The sequence below is a fragment of the Erythrolamprus reginae genome, chromosome 13, assembly GCF_031021105.1.
Source record: "Erythrolamprus reginae isolate rEryReg1 chromosome 13, rEryReg1.hap1, whole genome shotgun sequence".
NCBI classification, from domain to species: Eukaryota; Metazoa; Chordata; class Lepidosauria; order Squamata; family Dipsadidae; genus Erythrolamprus; species Erythrolamprus reginae.
The window spans coordinates 15,382,696-15,406,715 of NC_091962.1; the positions used below are offsets into that span (position 1 = coordinate 15,382,696).

The window sequence follows — 24,020 nt, forward strand, 5'->3', positions numbered from 1 at the left end:
AATCTTGTGCGATTCGATTTGCTTGCTTTTGAAGTGTGTGTTTTAAGATCTGCAATATTAATTTGCAACTTTAATATTTGCAATATTAATTTGCAACTTTAATATTTGCAATATTAATTTGCAATTTTAATATTTGCAATATTAATTTGCCACTTTAATATTTCCAATTTTTGCCATTTTAATATTTGCAATATTAATTTGCAACTTTGATATTTGCGATATTAATTTGCCATTTTTAATATTTGCGATATTAATTTGCAACTTTGATATTTGCAATATTAATTTGCAGCTTTAATATTTGCAATATTAATTTGCAACTTTAATATTTGCAATATTAATTTGCAACTTTAATACTTGCAATATTAATTTGCAACTTTAATATTTGCAATATGAATTTGCCACTTTGATATTTGCAATATGAATTTGCCATTTTTAATATTTGCAATATGAATTTGCCACTTTAATATTTGCAATGTTAATTGGCCATTTTAATATTTGCAATATGAATTTGCCATTTTAATATTTGCAATGTTAATTTGCAATTTGAATATTTGCAATATTAATACTTGCCATTTTACTATTTTGCAATATTAATGTTTTCAGTTTTAATATTTGCAATAGGTCAGATTTCTTCAACGCGCCGTTCCTTAATAGAGATACCAGCCACTTAAGGAAGATTTTCAACTCCTGGCCTACGGAGAATTAAAATAACGGAATATAATACATCCAGAGGGATTTTTTTTTTTCCAAAAAGAGAGAGAGAAAAAACCTCAAGGGCTAATATATTGCTTGTCGTACAGTTTCTTAAATAAATAGTGAGTTTGTTTCTTGCACACACAATAATAAATAGTTATTTATAATACTATAATAGTTTGCTTCTTGCACACATCTAAATAATAATAATAATAATAATAATAATAATAATAATAATAATAATAATAATAATATGTCCATGTTTCTGAGCCCAAGGAAGGGTGGGGGGAAATAATAATAATAATAATAATATGTCCCTGTTTCTGAGCCCAATGAAGGGTGGGGGGAAATTTAGGGGTATTTTCAGGGTGCTGGTGAAAGAGGAAAGCCACTAGACATGTTTAGAAATCTCTCCAATATGGATTCTTGTAGACAAGGATGTGGGTTCTTTTTATATAGCAATCAATACAGAGAAAGACAGATCAATAAAGGAAAACAGGAGCTATTGGAGGGGGTTGAAGCTTGCCAGTTAATCAAAGTATTTTTTTAAAAAAAATTAAAGCAAGTTGCATTAAAAAGGCCCATCGGATGCCTCCTTTTTCGGTGCGGCAATTAGAAAAAATTATTCATAATAATAATAATAAAAAATAATAAAAAATAATAATAAAAAATTACCTCGATATTGTGATCGCTGCCCGTTCATGCATTATACATACTTAACTCCGAAGTAAATTTTATAAATTCAAAGAGGCTTCTTTCTCCCGCTCTGGGTTTTAAGATTATAATTTGTTCCCCCCCCCCACTTCTGAGCCCCGATCTTTACAAATAAAATGAAAGAAATTGAGCGCATAGAGTCTGCTAGATATTCGTGTGCATGTGTGGATTTATTTATTTTTTTTAAGCCTGAATGCAGTAGAATAAATTCAAGCTGGCTTTGGGTTTTTATGAGGCCTGGTCTCTCTCACTCACTGCAAACAAACACATATATACACAAATATACACAAATACACACACAAATACATACACAAATACATATATACACAAATGCACACACAAATACAAACACAAATACACAAACACATATATACACATATATATACACAAATACACACAAACACACGCCTCTTGCTACCATAGATAGTAAACCCCTGCTTGCCATGGCAGCTGAGAGAGAAAGTAATAGTAATAAATAGTAATTTATTATTATTTTCAATTAACAGATGGAGATTTTGTCAATTCCATCGGAATTGACAAAATCTCCACCTGTCAATTGCACAATTTAGTGGGGTTGGCACACATAATTTGCCGCTACATCACACAGTTCTATAATAATAATAATAATAATAATAATAATAATAATAATAATAATAATAATAATAATGGTGGTGATGATGATAATAATAATAATAATAACAACAACAATAATAGTAATGCTTAGGAAGTGCCCGACTGGTGATGAAATATGAAATCCAGCATAGTGATCTCATTTGTATTGTTGTGCTGTGTTGTATTGTTGAAAAAGAAGGGAAAAAATAGTCCCTGAGCCTAAATATCTCAATTGCAGACAAAATTGGAGAAACACCCCCCCCCCAAAAAAAATTGGGTTGGTTTTTTTTTGTGGTGCCAAACCCCAACCCCCCCAACAAAATTAGAGGGTTTTTTTTTTTTTGCAGGAGATGCAGAAGTACAAATTATTCAATTATGCAAAAGCATTCCAAAAAAATAATTACGGGGAGGGGGGAGGTTTCCCCTTTTTTTCCTTGCTTGTTTTCTTCCCAATCTCTCTCCCCCCCCCTCCAATTTCCTCCCGTCAAACTGTGGCAAATGCAGGGGATTTAATTCAATTCCGCCTCCTTCCGCTTCGCTTTATCAGTAAAGTCAACTTCATAGGGGGCGGCCTCATGGGAAATGCTTTAAATCACGTTAATCGAGTTTTAAAAAATTTCTCTCTCTCTTTCTCCTCTTTGGCCCACCCAGGTTCAGGCTGCTGGGAGGGCATATTATTTTTTTTATTTTTTTATTTTTTATTTTTATTTTTTTTATTTATTTTTTATTTATTTATTTTTTATTTATTTATTTAATTTATTTATTTATTAATTTAATTAATTTAATTTAATTTAATTTTATTTATTTATTTACTTACTTACTTATTTACTTACTTGTTTATTTATTTACTTACTTACTTACTTACTTACTTACTTACTTACTTACTTACTTACTTACTTACTTATTTATTAGATTTGTATGCCGCCCCTCTCTGGAGACTCGGGGTGGCTCACAACATAACAGCAACACAATATAAACGCAAATATAATGTTAAAAACTTTTTAAAAACTAATGTAAAATACATGGTTATAAAAATGTATCCGTTACACAATCATACACACTCAGTCTGACTAAACATGGAGGGGGGGTGCATTTGCTGTGCGTGTTTTTACAGGAAATCCCCCACACCCTCTTTAGAGCCCCCCAAAGGTTAAGGGGGGTTGCTTTTCATTTTCCTAATGCAATGGAGCTCCTGGGAAACGTAGAAAAGGAAGGGGCCAAGTTTGGAGAAGGCAGCATCGGGCCCCACATATCCCCCTTTAGAGGGAGGGAAGGAGGGAGGGAAGGAAAGGAAAGAAGGGAAGGAAGGAAGGAAGGAAGGGAAAAGGAGGGAGGGAGGGAGGGAAGAGAGAGAAAGAGAAGGAAAGGGGAAGAAAGAAAGAAAGAAAGAAGGGAGGGAGGGAGGGGAGGGAGGAAGGAAAAGAAGGGAGGGGAGGAAGCAAGGAAAGAAGGAAGGAAGGAAAAGGAGGGTAAGAGGGAGGAAAGAAAGAGAGGAGGAAGGAAAGAAAGAAAAGAAGGGAGGGAGGGGAGGAAGGAAAGAAGGAAAAGGAGGGAGGAAACAAAGAGAGAGAGAGAGAAGGAAAGAGAAAGAAAGGAAAGGAAGGAAGAGAAAGAAAGAAAGAAAAAGAAATGTCCGGTTTTCTTTCCTTCCTTCCTTCCTTCCGTCCTTCCTTCCCTCCCTCTTCCTTTCTTTCTTCCTTTCTTTCGGGAGAGCCGCCGGGACTTTGAAGCTGGAGTTTGATGGTCCCAATGACGGTGGGAGTTCCGTGGAAGGCCACGCGCGCGCGGGGGTGGGGGTGTCTTCTGCGCAACCGGGGAGAGGGATGGAGTGGGGGGCGGCTCTGGGGCGCGCCCTCCAGGAAAGACGGAACGTCCTAAAACGGGCTTGGATGGCGCGCCAATTTCCGCGCAAAACACGACAAGGGTGGCATATCCCGTTCCACCCCGGCTCTCTTGCGCCTTTGGGGTTTCCTCCTCCTCTTCTTCCTCCTCCCTCTTTCTCTTCTTCTTCTTCCTCCTCCTTCCTCTTCCTCCTCCTCCGCTTCTTCCTCCTTCTCCCCCTCCTTCTCCTCCCCCTCCTTCCTCCTTTTTCCTGCAAGGGGCGCTGCCCAAATCAATCCCCACGCCCCTCCTCCACCACCCTCCCTCTTCCTCCTCACCCCCTCAGACGCCCCCTCCCCGAGTCTCCTCCCCTCCCCTTCCCCATTTCCTGCAAGGCGGGGCCGGCTTTCCCCAAAGCGCTGCGGGGAAAGCCTTTTTCCCCACGGCCGGGAGATAAACCCGGAGCCCCCCCCCCTCACCTACCCACCCGCCCCTCCCTCTCCCCATCGCTCGGGTCCCTCCAGCCTCGCAGCCCGAAGGCGCGCCCCACCTGTTGGGTTTCCTGCCTGCCGAGCGCGGGGGGGAGGACACGGGATCGCTTTTTACGCACGGGGGGTGGAGGGAAAAGTTTGCAAAAAAAGAGGGGTTTATCTCTCCCCCACAAACGGAGTCTAAACGCTGCCCCCTCCCGGGTCCTCTACCCTCCGCCAATCTGCCCCCCCCCAATCTAAATTAGCCCCAAGTCTCGGCGGGGGGCGCGCAAACATATGGAATATGCGAGCGCGCAAAGAATCCAAAGCGCTTTGGTTGCCTGAGCTCAGTTCCATAAGGAAGGGGGGGGCTCTCTTCTCCCACCCTCCCAAACCGGAGGTCGTTCCCGTACCCCGAAATGATCCCGACCGCCCGGAAGCAGCAAACTGAGATAATAAGGGGGGTCTACTTCGAAACAAACTCCAGAAAACATTCATTCCCACAGCATCTACCTACCTACCTAACCTATCATCCATCCATCCATGCATCTATCTATCTATCTATCTATCTATCTATCTATCTATCTATCTATCTATCTATCATCTATCTATCTATCTATCCATCATCTATCTATTCATCATCTATCTATCATCTATCTATCTATCCATCATCTATCTATCTATCTATCATCTATCTATCTATTCATCAGCTATCATCTATCTATCTATCCATCATCTATCTATCTATCTATCTATCATCTATCTATCTATCTATCTATCTCTATCTATCTATCTATCTATCTAACTAACTAATCTATCTATCTATCATCTATCTATCTATTCATCATCTATCATCTATCTATCTATCTATCATCTATCTATTCATCATCTATCTATCATCTATCTATCTATCTATCTATCTATCCATCATCTATCTATCTATCTATCTATCTATTCATCATCTATCTATCATCTATCTATCTATCTATCTATCTATCTTTATCTAGCTAGCTAGCTAGCTAGCTAACTAACTAATCTATCTATCTATCATCTATCTATCTATTCATCATCTATCTATCTATCTATCTATCTATCTATCTATCACCAATCATCTGTCTATCTATCCATCCATCCATTATCCATCCATCATATCTTTCTCTGTCTGTCTGTCTGTCTGTCTGTCTGTCTGTCTGTCTGTCTCTCTCTCTCTCTCTCTCTCTCTCTGTGTGTATTTGTCAGTCTCTCTATATATCTATCATTGTTGTGGTTATTGTTGTTTTCTTATTATTCTTATTCTTATTATTGTTGTTGTTGTTGTTGTTGTTATTAAGAAATCACCTCTCCTTTTCAAAAAAGACGTTTCTTATGGCTGCTAGAGTAAAGGGTCAGTGCGCGGGGAGAGAGAAATACAATTTGCACAACTTCATTTAAAAAAAAACTCTTGCAAAAGGAAACAACCTGGTGGAAGTGGGTGGGTGGTCAACCCTTAATTTTTAAAACCTTCTCTCTGGATACTGTTTAAGGTTCTCCCGAAGGGTTTTTTTTAAGAGGGGGGAAAGCGAGAGAGGTGAGGAGTAGCAAGATTCCTAAACAGGGAAATAATATGAATACACCATTAAAAATAAATAAATTACCAGCTGCCGCCTAACCTTAAAATCCTTGCAGGAATCGATAGGTTTAATCGCTTTTTTTCCCTTTATATCTTCATTTTCATCTTTCCTCCATCCCTGAGAAAGGGGGACAAAAGAGGGAGATGACTACCCCATCTTAATAATTTTAATAAATCATAAATCATATTTTTCCTCCTCCCACCCTCAAAAAGCAACCGCAGGAGTGAAACGAGGTAAGTTTGAAGGCTTGCCTGGTGTTTCATCCGCAGGTCCCTTCACTTTTCTCCCCTTATTAAAGAGGAAAAAAGATTAAATTTATATAATGCAATTTCCACGTTGTTAAAAAGGGGGCCATCCTCCAGGATTGCATTAAAGGTGTCTTTATTTCCTCACTATGAAAGATGGGCGTGGAGGGGGGGGCCAAAATCCATATTTCTTAGCCCGCTTTCTAGAATAGAAACAAATCCAGTTCCTGGGTGTGTTTGTGTGTTAAAAAATCAAGAGTATTTTTCTGCCTTTTAAGGGTAGGAAACATATTGAAATCCATGCAGCCAAAGGGCCACAGTTTCTGCCAAATAGAAAATTGATCAATAAAAGACAATTAATCAACCAAATGGTGTTTTAAACTCCTTGTGGGGAGGGCAGTGTGTGCGTGTGTGTTTGTAGGAGTGTATGCAGACACAACCTTGATGTGACAAGTGTATTGAGAGACTTATGGGGTGGGGGGAAGAGTTCCAAATCTTTTCCATTAATGGCCAAACCAAAATAAGGACTACAACACCATTCACAAATTGTTTTAACAAACTTCGCAGCCACGCGGGGGAAAAATAAACACGGGGGAATCCTTAAGCTTGCTAGTTAAAACGACATTTCCACAATGATCGCCCTTATTGTGGCACCCTTGGCCAAAAAAATATGTGTTTTTTTTTTAATCTAGGTCTTTAAAAACTCCTAACTTTTTTTTTAGATGGGAGGGGTTTTTATTTCTTTTCTTTTGAAGAATTCTTCTTCCTATTTCCAAGAGTGGAAATAAAGAGAGGGTGCGTTTGTGCGTTTGTGCGTTTTGCAAGGGACCAAGCGATGCAACCGAATCTTATTTTGGTCTGGAAAAATGCAGTATATTTAAGGGGGGAAAACACACACAATCCCTACTTGGTGGGGGGAAGATAACAGTGGAGGATATTTTGGGGGAACCAAGGTTTGTCCGAATAACATTTAACCTTGAAAAACTATATTTTTCTTCCATTCGGGCAGAAAAATCCGCCGGTTTGCCTAGGAGGGAAGTGCGAAAATACTCTTTAATATGTTGTTCTTTGTTTTAAATCTGCCACAACCGGCAGGAATTTATTTCGGGTCCTGACAATGCGGATCCCTAGCAGAGAAAAAAGATGGTTTCTATTATTTCCTCTTTTTAAAAAAATTAAAATTCTACATATTTTCAGAGGGGACCAAACGGAGCCGTTTCAGCACCTAAGCGCCCGGACAGCGCCTTCGAAAGAAAGGGAGGAAAAATCCGATTTTTTTTTGCATTTGAAAAGGATTTGAAGTCTGGTTTTTCCTCCCCTCCATCTCCCTCTTCTTGAATTTCCAGCAGATTTCTGCAAAATATTGATTAATTGGCATGGGAGAGGCTGTGGAGAGCCGTTCGTGGTCAAAGGATCTCCAAAAAGAACTTGTGCTTAATGATCACTCGCCCCTGATCGTCCTTTCTAAATCCTGTGTTAATTTAGAATGGAAAAGATTCTCTACCTCCAACTTCCTTCCCATTTTCAGATTGATCATCCATTATAATTATCATTATTACTATTTTACAAAAGGAATCGCCACTACTGGCCATTCAGACTGCTGTGAAAGCCGCCTCAATTTCCTTGCGCGCAGAGGGTAGTATATATATATATTTAATGAATATTGCAAGAAGCAGAATTAGGTTTTGGTCTTCTCTGGACAGAATTCCCCAGTTTCTACCATTCTTATGCCAAGATGCTTACAGATTAATTAAAAGATGCAGAAGGTAAATGGAGGAAAAACAAGGGGATATTCCCTTTTTTTTTTCCCCCCCTGAATCAGGCTCAAAAATTTGGGTTACTTCAAGATGACGCTATTTCTTAAGATTCTTTTTTAAAAATTTTAAATGCCAGGCATGTATACTGCTCAAAAAAGAAAAATAAAGGGAACACTTAACAACAGAATATAACTCCAAGTAAATCAAACTTCTGTGAAATCAAACTGTCCACTTAGCCGCTCCGAGTCTCCAGAGAGGGGCGGCATACAAATCTAATTAATAATAATAATAATAATAATAATAATAATAATAATAATAACAACAACACTGATTGACAGTCAATTTCACATGTTGTTGTGTGCAAATGGAATAGTTGGGCAAATGAAATGTTCAGGGAGAATGTTTCATTCATTCAGATCTAGGATGGGTTCTTGGAGTGTTCCCTTTATTTTATTTTTTTTGAGCAGTATATATGTATAACACACCCCACACCATGTGTGGAATGAACTTAGAAGGAAATAATTTGTTTTTAATATGCAGAGTCTTTTGTCACAACAAATAGCATCTTTATAAGCTGACCTAACAGTAATTAAGTGGGCAGCGAGGTGGCGCTAAGCTTGGTCATCAAGCTTCGATGTTGGCTAATATTTTAATGTAGAGTTTAATGTTGATTTGGGCCTAAACAAGGCTCAAAGCTGAGGACTCTTAACAATTACCATGTATTGTTTTTATCACTGTTGTGAGCCGCCCCGAGTCTATGGAGAGGGGCGGCATACAAATCTAATTAATAATAATAATAATAATAATAATAATAATAATAATAATAATAATTTAATGCCTCTTAGTCATGAATATATATATTCATGACTGAAGGGATTGGATACTGTAACCTAGAGGTTAATTCTCTGCCTTACAAGGCAAAGGTTGCAGGTTCAAGTACCAGTGTGGGGTATGGCTAGCTGATGAGGCCAAAATAAGGCCGAAATAGATCTACCTTAGTCTCTCTTAATTTTCAAATTTAGCAAAAAAAAACATGTGACACACACACACACACACACACACATATATATACACATACCTATATATATAGATAAGAGAGAGAGTTAGTTAGTTACTTAGTTAGTTAGTTAGATAGATGAGAGAGAGAGAGAGAGATGCAAAGAGGAAGCTGGTTACAAAAACAGCCATGTTTACGCCGGGCATTGCTTTCTCAAGGAGCTAGTCCTCAGTTTTAACCATCAAAAAATGCTGACCACATGCTGGAGCGATTCCAAATAACACCCCCCTCCAAAAAAAACCCCATTTATCTCTTGATAATGCATTTGAGTTTAATTGAGAAGGTATTTATGGATTATTTTTTTATTTGGCCCACCTTGTCCGAATGCGACGTCTGCTTTTAGGATTTAATGGCTCAGAAATTCACATGATGAATATTTAAAGAGTTTGTGCTTGTTTTTCCACTTTGATTTAGCTATTATGTTTCTGTGGTTTTTCTGTATTTTTTGCTGCTGCTGGCTTGTCATGAACTCACCCTGCAGTGAGGGCAGTAGATAAATGCTGAAAATATCTAGAATTTAAGCCACCTTCTCCAACCCAATCAAGGCAGAGATAGTAACCAAGTTTCGGAAGGTGAATTGGGCCACCAAAAAAGGGACATTTTTCCCCCATCACTAAGCCACCTCGAAATACATAAATAATTTGGAAATGAGATCACACAAGATATTGACTGCCCACCCACATTCTATCCATTGCCGCCTCTTAAAAAGAGGCATTTACGCACAAAACATTTTTTGTTTTTGCAGTTCATCTTTGCTCCAAGCTGGAGAGGGGCATTTCTTCAACCAAGAGCTTTGTGTAACCAGAAAAGTCTCCCATTTTTCCATTGTTTGGCTGGTGTGTTTGTGTAGGTGGGCTCACAAAAATTGTGATGGTTCATCAGCTCCCTTGATGAAAAGGTTCGCAATTCAGACAGCTGCAGATTTGCAAAAGAGGTGGGGAATTTCCTCCAACGCGGTGTCCTGTGTCATCCCGAAGACTGCAACCTGAAGGGCTTATGTTCTCTTGAAGGTTGTGTTATGGACAATCGGGGGTCCCCACCAACTTCTCGTTCCTCTCCTTGTTTTACAAAGACCGTTGGGCTGTTCATTTTCCAGTTTTTGTGCAATTAACAACGCAGAATAAGACCTGTGCTTACCTGTAGCTCACCTGTGCGAGCATAGGCACCTGGAGGCCAGAAGGAATTGTAGGGAAGTTGTTGTTCTCCTATTGTGAATATCCAGGCCTTTGAATTGTGTCGAAAAATCTAAGAGGTGTGTAGCAGGACATCTTAGAAAAAAGGTCTCCAACCTTGGAAACTTTTAAGACTTGTGGACTTCAACTCCAATAATTCCCCAGGCTGAGGAACTCTGGGAGTTGAAGTCCACCAGTCTTAAAATTTTAAGAGTTGGAGACCCCTTTCTGCCTGGGACTTCTTCCAATATCCACGGAGGCCTCAATCCTGCCCAAATTTTCCAGCAGTTGGAGAAAAAGGAACTCTTTGGCCAAAATAAATTGCTCAAAAAAAAAATAAAGGGAACACTTAAAAAACAGGATAAAATGTCCCGTTTTATGCATCGTTTGCTGAGTTGGGCTTTCTTAATGCGTTGTTTTAATATTGGATTTGTAGACTGTATTGTTTGTTGGAAGCTGCTCCGAGTCCTCGGAGAGGGGCGGCCTACAAATCTAATAAATAATAATAAATAATAAAGTAAATCAAACTTCTCTGAAATCAAACCGTCCATTTAGGAAGCAACGCTGACTGACAACCAATTTCACATGCAGTTGTGCAAATGGAATAGTTGTGCAAATGAAATAGTCGATGAGAATATTTCATTCATTCATATCTAGGATATGTTCTTTGAGTGTTCCCTTTATTTTTTTGAGAATAATAATAATAATAATGATGATGATGATGATGATGAAATAGGAAATCCAGCATAGTGCGTTATAGAGTTATAGAAACTTAAATACTGTAGTGATCTCGTTTGCTGTGTTATATTGACAATAATCATAATAATAATCCAGATTTTAAATCCCCTTCTTGCCAGATCTGTCGCTGGCCAAAATTTGGGAGCAAGTTCTGGATTTTACAAGTTCTCCAATCTTAAATCATCCACACGGGATTTATCCACATGGGAGGGAAAATGGCGCCTATCTCTCCATTTCTGACCCTCGTCCCTCGAGGCCTTTTGATCTAGAAATTGAGCCATTGGCCAAGGAGGGGAGTCCCCAGATCGCTTTGGTTGCCAAGATGGTTATTCGGCCAGGAAAATTAGGATTTGGGTTCTGGGAAAGGAAACAGCTTCTTGGCTGGAGACGCCAGGGTTCTTACGGGGAATTTTTCTGAGTCCAAAAAAAGTTGTGGTCAAACTGGTGGGCAACATACTCCTCCTTCCGGTATATTTGCAAGGATTTTGGTGAAGTGTCACAGCAAATATGTCAACAGAAAAAGGTCTTTTTTTAAAGTCCTTTGCAAAGATCATCATCATGAAATTATTAAGTAGTGATTTTAAGTAACAATATGTGTTTTTCCTTCCTTTTTCCTTTCCTTCATTCCTTCCTCCTTTCCTCCTTTTTTCCTTCCTTCCTTCCTTTCTTCTTCCTTCTTTCCTTCCTTCCTCTTTCTTTCTCTTTCTTTCTTTCCTTCCTTTTTTCTTTTTCTTTCTTTCCTTCCTTCCTCTTTTTTTCTTTCTTTCTTTCATTCCTTCTCTTTCCTTCCTTCCTTTTTCTCTTTCCTTCCTTCCTTCCTTCCTTCCTTTCTCTTTCCTTCCTTCCTTTTTTCTTTTTCTTTCCTTCCTTTCTCTTTCTTTCCTTCCTTCCTTCCTTCTTTCCTTCCTTTTTCTTTTTCTTTCCTTCCTTCCTCTTTCTTTCTTTCCTTCATTCCTTCCTTTTTCTTTCCTTCCTTCCTTCCTCTTTCTTTCTTTCTTTCTTTCATTCCTTTTTTCCTTCCTTCCTTTTTCTCTTTCCTTCTTTCCTTCCTTCCTCTTTCCTTCCTTCCTTCCTTCCTTCTTTCCTTCCTTCCTTCTTTCCTTCCTTTTTTCTTTTTCTTTCCTTCCTTCCTCTTTCTTTCCTTCCTTCTTCTTTCTTTCTTTCTTTCATTTTCTCATTTCTCTCTCCAGCCTGTCTTTTCTGCTTGGGAATACACAAATTCTTTCGTCTCTCGGTGCCTCCTTCCCACAGATCACCTTCAACCCAAACCAAACCAGGTCAAACTTTCCACACGGACAAAATTTAAATACATTTTTTTCCCCTCGAGCTCCCATTTACGTACAAACCCAACTCAGACAGGGACGCAATTGAACGGCCCGGAAATAAATAAATTAATAAACAAACCAGGGAAGGGAAATAAATTACTACAGAATCTTGAGAAATAAAATCAATATCGGTGGTGGGCTTTTCTTTCTCTCTCTCTTTTTTTTTAAGCCTTTGATTTCCCCCCCCCTCCTTTTTATTTTTATTTTATTTCCTCCAAACCTCATTCATTGCCCCTTGTTTTCTTCGCTGGAAGCAGAGTTTAGGGAGAAATCCCTTTTTTTCCAGGCAAAGAATAAACAAAATCCAGATTTTTTTAAAAAAAGTGGTTATTCAGATATTATAACTAACCAAAGGAATTGTTTTGTCTCCGTTAGCCAATTCCAAAGGCGACGATAGATCAGGACAAACCAAACATATTGAAATTGGGATTAGACAGGCAAAAAAAAAAAAAAAAGAAGCTTAAATCCGGTGACTCCCTGGATGGGAGACCACAAGGTGATCCCCCCACAAGGGGATCCCGTTAAATAAAAAGTCCCGTTTTGTGTAGGGTTTTTCTGGGTTGTATGATTGTTTTAAAATTAAGGGTTTTAACTGTTCTGTTGGATTTGTATTGTGCATTGTTGTTGTGAGCCACTCCAAGTCTTCGGAGAGGGGCGGCATACAAATCTAATAAATAATATAATAATAATAATAATAATAATAATAATAATAATAGCAATAGTAATAATAATAATAAAAGGTGCAGCCTTAAAAGACAGCCAAGTGAGGATGGAAATAAAACTATCACCCAAACCCATTGTTAATCATAATTTATTAGCCTTGTAAGCCAGAGAGGGGCAGCATACAAGTCTAATAAATTATTATTAATTATTATTATTAATCTCTGCCTTCCCTGCTGCAAAGACACACACGCAGCCCCCACAACTCAATTAAAAATCTTGGGGGGGGGGGCTTTTTTCAACGCCAGACTTGCAGAGGAGGCAAATCCAGAGAGGTATTTGATGCCTGGTGACATATCTAAAAAATATCTCTTTTTCTCTCTCTCCTATTGCTTCCATGTACTGCAGCCTGCTTGCTCCCTACCCTCCCCAAACCCTGGCCCCCATTCCCACCCCCACCCACCCCCACCTCCAGGCCCGACTGGGTTAAATCCAATTGGCTCTCTGATTGCAACCCGGCATATTTTTTAGGCTGGTGACGTGGAAACAGGCAGGCGAGCAAAGGGTTTAGGGCTGGCCGAATCGATACCAGTGCCTCCAGGGCTGGGAAGAAGGAAGGTTGAGAAAGAAGGAAGGAAGGAAGGAAGGAAGGGGGGGAGGAAGACTTTGCTGGAGGGGAGACCCAGAGGGGGGAAAAAATAACAGGAGAGGGCTGAGACTGACCCACTGACCCACACACACAAAGAGGAGGTCAGTTCAAGCCGGACGGACTTGGAGGAATTCAAATTATATGGACCTGAGTAGCAGGAGGAGGAAGAAGGAAGAGGCAGTGAATTGACGCTACTATTTCCATCTCAAAAGTGGGACTGTTCCAGAGCTGGGAGGGGGGGGGCAGTAGGTTCTCGGCCCCCCTTGGAAGGAGTTTTTGGGTCGCTCTCCTCCGAGACAGGTGGAAGAGGCGTCCTTCGAAAATAATATTTTCTTTCTTCTCTTTCTCGTTCCGTCTCTTTCTTTCGTTCTCTCTTTCTCCAAGGATAACATGCAACAATAGGTAAGATGTCTTTATCGGCTTTCGATGGGTGCGTGTGTGTGTGAATTTGTGGCTTTTTTAACAAAAAAAAACTGGGGGAGAAATTGGTTTGGACTTCGGGAGGGGGGGAAGGGGGCAACATTTCTCCTCTTCCCCCCCCCCCCCCTGGAAGGTTTCCTCTCTTAAGCCTAGGGATGTTTGGCATGTAAGGAAGGGGAGGGGGAGTTTTCTCTCTGTCCCCCCCCCCGTGTGTGTGTGTGTGTGTGTTGGGGGGCAGGGTCTAGGAGTCTTTGGAGCCCCCCCCCCAAATGTCACCCTAGAGAAAAGGATTTTAGGGCTTTCCCCTGTTTGATCAGAGCATCAAGTTTGTCACAAATGCAGGTTGGGTTTTGAAATTCCAGGGCATGGAAAGGTGAGGAAGAGGAAGAGGAGGAAGAGAATCCTTTATTCTTTAAAGAATAGAAAGATATATAGAATTCTAAAGAAGAGGAAGAGGAAGGAGGAGGAAGAAGAAGAGGAAGAGGAAGAGGGAAAAGAATGCAAGAAAGAGAAGGAGGAAGAGAAATAGAATTCCTTATTCTTTAAAGAATAGAAAGATATACAGAATTCTATATATAGAAGAAGAAGAGGAGGAAGAGGAGGAGAGGAGAGGAAGAGAAGGAGGAGGAGAAGAGGAGGAAGAGGAGGAAGAAGAAGAGGAGAGGAGAGAGAGGAAGAGGAGGAGGAAGAGAAATAGAATTCTTTATTCTTTATAAAATAGAAAGATATATAGAATTCTATATATAGAAGAAGAGGAGGAAGAGAAAGAGGAGGAAGAGGAGGAAGAGGAGGAAGAGGAAAAAGAAGAGAGGAGGGAGAGGAGGAGGAAGAGGAGAAAAAGGAGGAGGAGGAGGGTTGGGTGTCATCTTCTCTTTCTCATCTCTCTCCCTTTGTCCCCAAAGTCCAGGAATTCAAGGCGAGGATTAGCTTCCCAGCCGGACCCAACATCTCCTCCATCTCAGCCTCTTCTTCTTCTTCATCATCTCCTTCTCCCTCCGCCCAACCGCGCTTAAGGCCTGGACTGCCCCGCCAGGGAGGATGACCGCCTAGGAGGTTAGGAACCATGAACGTCCAGTTGAGCTTGGAGAATGGTGGCGAGATGGCCGTCCAAGAGCAGGATTTCATGCCGGGTGACGGGCGTCCCCTTCACTCGGCGCTGCAGAGGTCCTCTCTGGTGGCTTCGGTGCTGGAAGGCGGCGATTGCCACCGGGCCGAACATACCTTGGCCGCCACCCTGCACCCCGGGCTCGGCTTCGGCGGGGACTCGCCCACCTCCGGCACGGGGAACAGCTACACCACGCTGACTCCTTTGCAGCCCCTCCACGAGAAGTTCCACCACCAGAACCACCACCACCACCACCACCACCAATGTCTACCCATGGGCAACGTCATCGGCAGCTTCACGCTCATGAGGGAAGACCGAGGGCTGGGCGCCGGGGGGCATTTTTACAGCCCCTACCACCCCAAAGACCTGGGCATGGGCCAGAGTTTGTCCTCGCTGTCCAGCCCGCAGCTGGTCCCCATGCACAATTACGCGGGCCACTCGGTAGCTCCGTTAGCCAACGAGAAGATGGTCTTGGGCAACGGCTTCGAAGGCCACTCGGCCGCCATGTTTGGCCGGATGGACCAGCACTTCCAACGAGAGATGTCTCCCACTCAAAACTCCACCATGGCCTCTCCCAACCCCATGAGCCAAAGCGGCTACGGCCACCCGCGGCCGGAGATGAACGCTCGGCCCAACCCGCCCATCGCCAGCCAGACCACCGTCCTCTCCAGCCAACTGGAGGAGATCAACACCCGCGAAGTGGCCCAGCGCATCATTGCCGAGCTCAAGCGATACAGCATCCCGCAAGCCATCTTCGCCGAGCGGGTCCTCTGCCGGTCCCAGGGGACCCTGTCGGATCTCCTGAGGAACCCCAAGCCCTGGAGCAAACTCAAGTCCGGGAGGGAGACCTTCAAAAGGATGTGGCGGTGGCTTCAAGAGCCCGAATTCCAGAGGATGGCGGCTTTAAGGTTAGAAGGTAAGATAATATTTTCATAGCTGGGATCCGAGAGGGGCAGAAGTAGGAAGACAAGAAGCCGTATCAGATGCCGAGAAGGGAGATCTCAGGATCTTCAGAGGTTGAGATCTGGGATCTGGACTGACTTCCTTAGACAGAAGACCCACCGCAGGCACCAAGACTGACTTCTGGGTAGACCACGGGTAAGCAAAGTTGGCTCTTCTATGACTCGTGGACTCCAACTCCCAGAATTCCTGAGCCAAGCATGATTGGCTCAGGAATTCTGGGAGTTGGAGTCCACATGTCGCAGAAGAGTCAACTTTGCCTACCAATATTCTAGTCCAACCCCCTGCCCAAGATCATGGAATCTTAGGGCTGGAAGGGACCTTGAAGGTCTTCTAGTCTAGGGGTAGGCAAAGTTGGCTCTTCTATGACCTGTGCACTTCAACTCCCAGAACTCCTGAGCCAATCATGCAAGGTCGGGAATTCTGGGAGTTGAAGTCCACATGTCATAGAAGAGCCAATCTAGCCTACCCCTGACCCAATATTTGTTAATTGGATTTATTAAAGGGCTCGGCGCGGTCTTCCGATACCACCAGAACTGTAGGGAAGGTGTGAAACTCGTAGTCCTCGCGTTACGACCACAATGGAACGCAACATATCCGTGGCTAAAGAGGGACATTCCCCCATTAAGTGGATGTCGCCCCACGTCGCCTCCTTTCGAATCGTTGACGTTGTTAAGTTAGTACAGAGATCATTAAGTGAGTGTGGCTTTCCCCTCTGTCGGAAGGTCGCAAAAGGGGATCGCGTGACCCCCTCCCCATAAATAGGAGTTGCCAAGCTCCTCTGAGTTTCGATCATGGGACCACGGAAATTCCGCCACGGTCGTTAAGGGTGAAAAACGGTCCTGTTTTCCCAGTGTCGGTCCCTCAATGAACTGTTGAAGGTCGTGCAAAGGGATCCAGGGGCCCGGGGGGACTTTCTGAAGCCCCCTCCCCAACGGGGTCGGTCAGGGGTCTGCCTAAGCCCGCCTCTGCCTCCCCTGCAGCCTCCCGATCGATACGCCGCTTGGTGTCCCCGCCACGGGGCTCAAATCTAGGCCAGCGTCCCCTCCAAGGCCTAACCCAGTTTTGTCCTCTCCACGACCTTGTGGGTCGCGGCGGGACAAACTCCCCCGGAGAAGAAGTCAATAAACGGGGTGGGCTGATCTCCAACCGGCCCTCCCTTCTGCACACGGCCCCCCCTCAGCCAAGGTCAGGCAGGAAACACAACACAACACACCTAGCATCTCTCCATCCTAAGCAAACCCAACGTCCATGGAGTCTTCAGGTAGATTCCCATCCCAGGGTCAAAGGTCTCCTTGTGGAGCGCCCACGGGGGTCCATTTGGGGGGTGAGGGAGGGGAGGGGGCTTCTCCAATGACGCCTTTGAGCTGGGAGTTGTAGAGGCAGATGGTGCTGGCCTTCGCGTTCACACATGCAGCGTCTTCGTGTCTTTGGAGAACCCATTCTGAGCATGTCCTGATCATCCGTTTGAGACTCAGAGAAGGTCCATCAAGCTTAACCAGACAACTCTTCATGTTTGCATGCCAAGCCTTTATCTTTCTTTCTTTCTTTCTTCCTTCTTTCCTTCTTTCCTTCCTTCCTTCTTTTTCTTTCCTTCCTTCCCTCCTCTCTATCTCTCTCTTTCATTTCTTTCCTTCCTTTTTCTTTTTCCTTCTCTCATTCATTTGTCTTTTTCTCTTTCCTTCCTTCTTTCTTCTCTCCATCTTTAATTTCTTTCTTTCTTCCTTTCTTTTCTTTTTTCTTTTTCTCTTTTCTTCCTTCCCTCCTTCTTCTTTCTTCCTTTCTTTCCTTCCTTCCTTCTCTTTTCTTCTTTTATCTGTTTTTCTGTGTCTTTTCTTTCCTTTATTTTTATTTTTCTTCTTTCATTTGTCTTTTTCTCTTTCCTTCCTTCCTTATGTCTTCCTTCCTTCCTTCCTTCTTTTTTTCTTTTCTTTTTCTCTTTCCTTCCTTTCTTCCCTCCTTCTGTCTTTTTTCCTTTCTTTCCTTCTTCCCTTTCTCCCTTCTCTCCTTTTCTTCCTTTATCTGTCTCTAGGTATATTTCCTTTCCTTTCTTTTTCCTTTTCTCTTTCATTTGTCTTTTTCTCTTTCCTTCCTTCCTTTTTTTTCTTTTTCTCTTTCCTTCCTTTCTTTCCTTCTTCCGTCTTTTTCTCCTTTCTTTCCATCTTCCCTTTCTCCCTTCTCTCCTTCTCTTCCTTTATCTTTATCTATTGCCTTTCTTTTTCTTTCTTTCTTTCATTTGTCTCTTTCTCTTTCCTTCCTTCCCTCCTGTCTTTCTTTCCTTCCTTCCTTTCTTCCTCACCGCCTTCTCTCCCTTTATCTCTGTCTCTTTCTTTTCTCTTTCCTTCCTTCCTCTTCCTTCCTTCCTTCCTTCCTTCCTTCCTTCCTCTATTTTCTTTTCTTTTTCTCTTTTTTTGCAAGCTGGCCAAAATAAAAACAGTGCTCCCTTTCACTCTTCCACCATTCCGGCATCTCTACTGGTCCTCTGTTAAAAAGTTATTTTCCCCCTTTTTCACTAATAAACCGGGGGGGGGGGGGGTTTCCTTCGTGGGAAAACAGAGGGAGAAGGGAAGATTTGCATTTTGGGGGTTTTTTTTACCTTTGAAAATTGAATTAAAAAAAAACAAAATTAAAGCTTTAAGATAATTTCTTGACATGGTTAAATCCGCTAGAATCTCTTTTCTGAGGGTGCGTTATGCTCAGGCTGTATGAATCTCAATTGCTCAATTTTGAAATAAGTATCTGCTGACGCAGGAAAAGGAGATTTATTGACAGACGTGTCTGTTTGGGTTTCCCGTCCCTTGTTCCGCCATCTATTTTCCTTCGCCTCGGCCAAAATATCCTCCCTTAAAACTCATCCTGAATGAATGTTTCTTCCGCATTTATTTTGTGCTTTTCAAATGTCCGTGTTGCAAAGATATTTGGTTCGATAGCAATGTTTGGAATTAAGATATATATTTTTTCCCTCCCCTTTTTGTCTTGCTAATGAATGGAGGATGTTGGGTTTTAAATCCCTTGCAGGGTTTCTAAAGGACAATATATGGGATGTGAAGGAGGGAAAAATTACGGCTGGGGGGATATTTGGATGCTCGTGGGCAAAATTTAGCCTGCTAACAGGGTGCTTTTAACGTCCTAAATCAGGGAACTTGCTTTGACCAAGGACCAACTCTGCTCTGATGAAGGATTGCGAAACACAGAGGTTTTTGATCCAATGGGATTTTATCAGATAAAAAAGGGATTTGCAGATTCCTGCAAAGGAGAAAATGAAATTTGGAAGGGGGGGGGACTTTTTTGGGAAAGGAAAAATGGAATATTTGCAGACAGCTGAAGGAGCCAAGTTAGTGTTATCCTTGAAGCCGAGAGAGCACTTGAATTAAAACTCCCAGAATTCCATGCTAAACAGGGAATTCTGGGAGTGGAAGTCCACGCAGGCTGGCTGGGGAATTCTGGGAGTTGAAGTCCAGATATCTTCAAGTGGCCAAGGTTGGGAAACACTGTTCTAGACCAACCCCTGCTTGTTTTCCTTCTCCCTATTAGTTTCCCCGAGTCTAAACCACGATAGGTGGTTTCTCTAGAAACCACGTCACATGGGCTGGAATCGACTTGCAAAAAAATTAAGAGGACCCCCCTGCCCTGCACCCACCCTGATCTATTCAGGCAGGTCGATCCACTAGATCCCAACCCTGCCTAATTTCGATCTAGTCCAAGGATCCCTTCCTTTCAACGAATCTTGCAGAAATTGGCTAGGAAAAAAAGCCATTATAATCGCACCACCTTAATTCAAGAGGCGAGGTGCTGTGATCCAGTGGTAATCGATTGCGGAGGGGTGGGGGGAGGAATCTCCTAACAGGTTGAGTTGGGAGGAGACCCACTGGATTCTATGAGCTGGGTTGATGATGACCAACGCTTTTGTCTTTAGGCTCCTTTGCTTTTCCCGAAAAAGAAATGGCCTTAAAAATGCTATTATTACTATTATTATTACTACTATTATTACTATTACTACTATTATTATTATTATTACTATTATTACTATTACTATTATTATTATTATTATTATATTGGATTTATATGTCGCCCTTCTCCAAGGACTCGGGGCGGCTTGCAACATATAAAAAAGACAATATACATTGAAAAGCAATTTAATTAAAATTAAAAGTTACATCTAAAAACTAAAGTACTAATTAAAATACACACATGCCCATTCAAAATAATTGGTTCATTTCCTGAAAAAAGACACAAATTCATACACACGCACACACACACACAAATTCACTTCTGTAGCATCTATTTCCAAATTCACCTTTAAGCTAATGGCATCTTTTGGTTAACTGCGAGCAAATCAAGGCAATATCCCCCCCCCCAAATTGCAAAACAATTTAAGCAAAAAAGAAAGGGAGAAAAGGAAGGAAGAAAGGAAGAAAAAAGAAGGAAGGAGGGAGGGGAGAAAGGAAGGAAAGAAGGAAAGAGAAAAAGACAAATGAAAGAAAAGAAAAAGAAAGGAAAGAAAAGAAAAGATAAAGTGAGAGAAGGAGAGAAGGAAGGAAGGAAAGAGAAAAAGACAAATGAAAGAAAAGAAAAAGAAAGGAAAGAAAAGAGACAGAGATAAAGGGAAAGAAGGAGAGAAGGAAGGAAAGAGAAAAAAGGAAATGAAGAATGAAAGAAAAGAAAGAAAGACAGAAGGAGAAAAGGAAGGAAGGAAAGAAAAAGACAAATGAAAGAAAAGAAAAAGAAAGGAAAGAAAAGAAAAGAGATAAAGTGAGAGAAGGAGAGAAGGAAGGAAGGAAAGAGAAAAAGACAAATGAAAGAAAAGAAAAAGAAAGGAAAGGAAAGAAAAGAGATAAAGTGAGAGAAGGAGAGAAGGAAGGAAGGAAGGAAAGAGAAAAAGACAAATGAAAAAGAAAGGAAAGAAAAGAAAAGAGATAAAGTGAGAGAAGGAGAGAAGGAAGGAAGGAAGGAAAGAGAAAAAGACAAATGAAAGAAAAGAAAAAGAAAGGAAAGAAAAGAGACAGAAATAAAGGGAAAGAAGGAGAGAAGGAAGGAAAGAGAAAAAAGGAATGGAAGAATGAAAGAAAAGAAAGAAAGACAGAAGGAGAAAAGGAAGGAAGGAAGGAAAGAAAAAGACAAATGAAAGAAAAGGAAAAAGAAAGAGAAAGAAAAGAACACCTCACTCTGCAAAAGTTCTTCTTAAAAAACGCCAGTGCTTGTAGATATGTTTGAGACTCTTTCCTCCCACCACCGAGAAGTCCATGCCAGTTGCATTTTTAATATAAAATGTCCATTCCACCCTTTTCCCTCCCCTCCCTTTTGCCTCCTCTAACACTGGGCACCGACCGCAAGCAATTCATTTCGATCTTTGAAACGATCCCCGAAAAATATCCCTCTGGTGCAGGTCGAAACCAGAAGCACGATGCTTTTTTTTACTCGGGTCCCAGCTCAAACTGTGATCCAGGGAGCGGGAGCGGTTGTGTTAAGTTGCCTCCCTTCCTCGAGTTGTCTCCTAGGGGGGTTTTGAGACCAGGCTCCATTTATATGAAGAAGGGGAAAGCTTAGCACTTTCAGGCTCAATTGACTCTGGAAACGGAGAGCATTAAACTAAGGAGGAGAATGAGAAAAGGAGGGTGGCTGGTTTTATTAGCCTCAAAAACCCTGAATATCTGGGAAGGAGGGCGGAAAAAATACCCCCACGCTTGTTATGCACCCACAAAAATATTGCAATGAAAGGTATCTCCACCCGTTATACATCCTCAAAAATATTGCAGTTAAAAATATCCCCACACTTGTTATACATCCACAAAAATATTGCAATGAAAATACCTCCACATTTGTTATACATCCATAAAAATATTGCAATAAAAAAAATATCTCCACACTTGTTATACATCCACAAAAATATTGCAATTAAAAATATCCCCACTTATTATACGTCTGCAAAAATATTGCAATGAAAAAATATCCCCACACTTGTTATACATCCACAAAAATATTGCAATAAAAAAAATATCTCCACACTTGTTATACATCCACAAAAATATTGCAATTAAAAATATCCCCACTTATTATACGTCTGCAAAAATATTGCAATGAAAAAATATCCCCACACTTGTTATACATCCACAAAAATATTGCAATGAAAAAATATCCCCACACTTGTTATACATCCACAAAAATATTGCAATAAAAAAAATATCTCCACACTTGTTATACATCCACAAAAATATTGCAATGAAAATACCTCCACATTTGTTATACATCCATAAAAATATTGCAATTAAAAATATCCCCACTTATTATACGTCTGCAAAAATATTGCAATGAAAAAATATCCCCACACTTGTTATACATCTGCAAAAATATTGCAATGAAAAAATATCCCCACACTTGTTAATAAATGAATAAAACATCACCTGGAATAATTTAAACCTGCAATTTTTTGGCTACAAATGGCTTTGCCACGAATATTGCAACAGGGTTTCCTTTCCTGAGAAAAACAGGCTCGCATTTGAGTTGGGGGGGGGGGGTTTAAATTAAACTGCATTTGTTGTGTTGGCGAGTTGCTCTGTTATGAGTTTTAATTCGGGTTTTAGAAACATAGATGATTGACAGCAGAAAAAGACCTCCTGGTCCATCTATTCTGCCCTTCGACTATTTCCAGTATTTTATCTCAGGATGGATCTGTGTTTATCCCAGGCATGTTTAAATTCAGTTCCTGTGGATTTTTCCTTCTTTCTCTTTCCTTCCTTCCTTCCTTCCTTCCTTCCTTCCATCATTCCTTCCTTCCTTCCTCGTTCATAGAAACATAGAAGATTGACAGCAGAAAAAGACCTCCTGGTCCATATATTCTGCCCTTATACTATTTCCAGTATTTTATCTTAGGAGAGATATATGTTTACCCCAGGCATGTTTAAATTCAGTTACTGTGTATTCTTCCTTCCTTCCTTCCTTCCTTCCTTCCTTCCTTCCTTCCTTCCATCCATCCTCATTCATAGAAACATAGAAGATTGACGGCAGAAAAAGACCTCCTGGTCCATCTATTCTGCCCTTAGACTATTTCCTGTATTTTATCTTAGGATGGATCTACGTTTATCCCAGGCATGTTTAGATTCCGTGACTGTGGAATATTTATACAAACAAATAAATAAATAAATTTGAGTTGGGGGGGAGCGTAAATAATAATAAACTGGGGTTTAATTAATGCTCTTACAATTCTACTGGAGGAAGGGTTATTTTTTTAATTTCCAGGGGATGAAAAGAAGGGGCAGGAAGGCTAAAATTAATTGGGGGGTGGGGGAAATACTCTGCTTCAAACCCACTGGGGGCCAAAGGGGGGGTGCTCACCCCGGCCCGAGGGCGACCTTCTCAACCAGGCTGCAAAAGTGCAAGCCTGGCCACGGGTCAACCAGAAGGCAACCTGGGCTGGGAGGATGGAAGAGGAGGTCAAGAGAAATTTTCTTTTGTTTCCCCTCTGCCTGGAAACCTGGAAAAAAAGGGGGGGGGGGGAGAAGTGGAAGGAAGGGAAGAAGCCCCCCCCCCCCTGCCTTCCTCTTCCTCCCAACCTACGGAGGATCTTCTTCTTCGTGTAAGCGCATCATTGATTTTCCTCCAGCGCAACCCGCCACCCGACGGTCGACTCCCCCGAATTCCTTCTGCTGTTCTTCCCTTGGGCTTTCTCTTTCAAACAGGACATCGATTTTTTGGTGTGTGTGGGGGGGGGGGCGGAATAGGGGGGGGATATGAGGTTTCAATTGGCCCCACGGTTCCCCTGCTTGGTTGTAACCCTCCCCCCCCCACAATCACTTCCATGCCCCCCCACAAACAAAGGCAAAAGCAGCTGATTAAATTCCCAAATTGTAGCACCCACCTTGTCCGTACAGATAGATAGATAGATAGATAGATAGATAGATAGATAGATAGATAGATAGATAGATAGATAGATAGATAGATAGAGATAGAGATAGGTGTGAGATAGAGAGAGAGAGAGAGAAAGATAGATAGATAGATAGATAGAGAGAGAGAGA

General features: G+C 41.6%; 1 protein-coding gene and 1 long non-coding RNA gene across 2 annotated transcripts in view; one reads left to right on the forward strand and one right to left on the reverse strand.

Annotated features, from left to right (window-relative positions):
• Window positions 1–519: 519 nt before the first annotated feature.
• LOC139175347 (uncharacterized) overlaps window positions 520–24,020 on the reverse strand; it is a 45,832-nt gene continuing 22,331 nt past the window's right edge. Inside the window, exons 2-3 of the long non-coding RNA XR_011560512.1 lie at window positions 5,960–6,037; window positions 520–692 (exon numbers count right to left, since the gene is read on the reverse strand). This is a non-coding gene — a long non-coding RNA (uncharacterized lncRNA). The remainder of the gene's footprint in view (window positions 693–5,959; window positions 6,038–24,020) is intronic.
• The window catches only part of LOC139175344 (hepatocyte nuclear factor 6-like), a 22,985-nt gene continuing 13,971 nt past the window's right edge, over window positions 15,007–24,020 (forward strand). Inside the window, exon 1 of the mRNA XM_070766408.1 lies at window positions 15,007–15,964. Coding sequence (XP_070622509.1) covers window positions 15,007–15,964 — 958 coding nt within the window. The remainder of the gene's footprint in view (window positions 15,965–24,020) is intronic.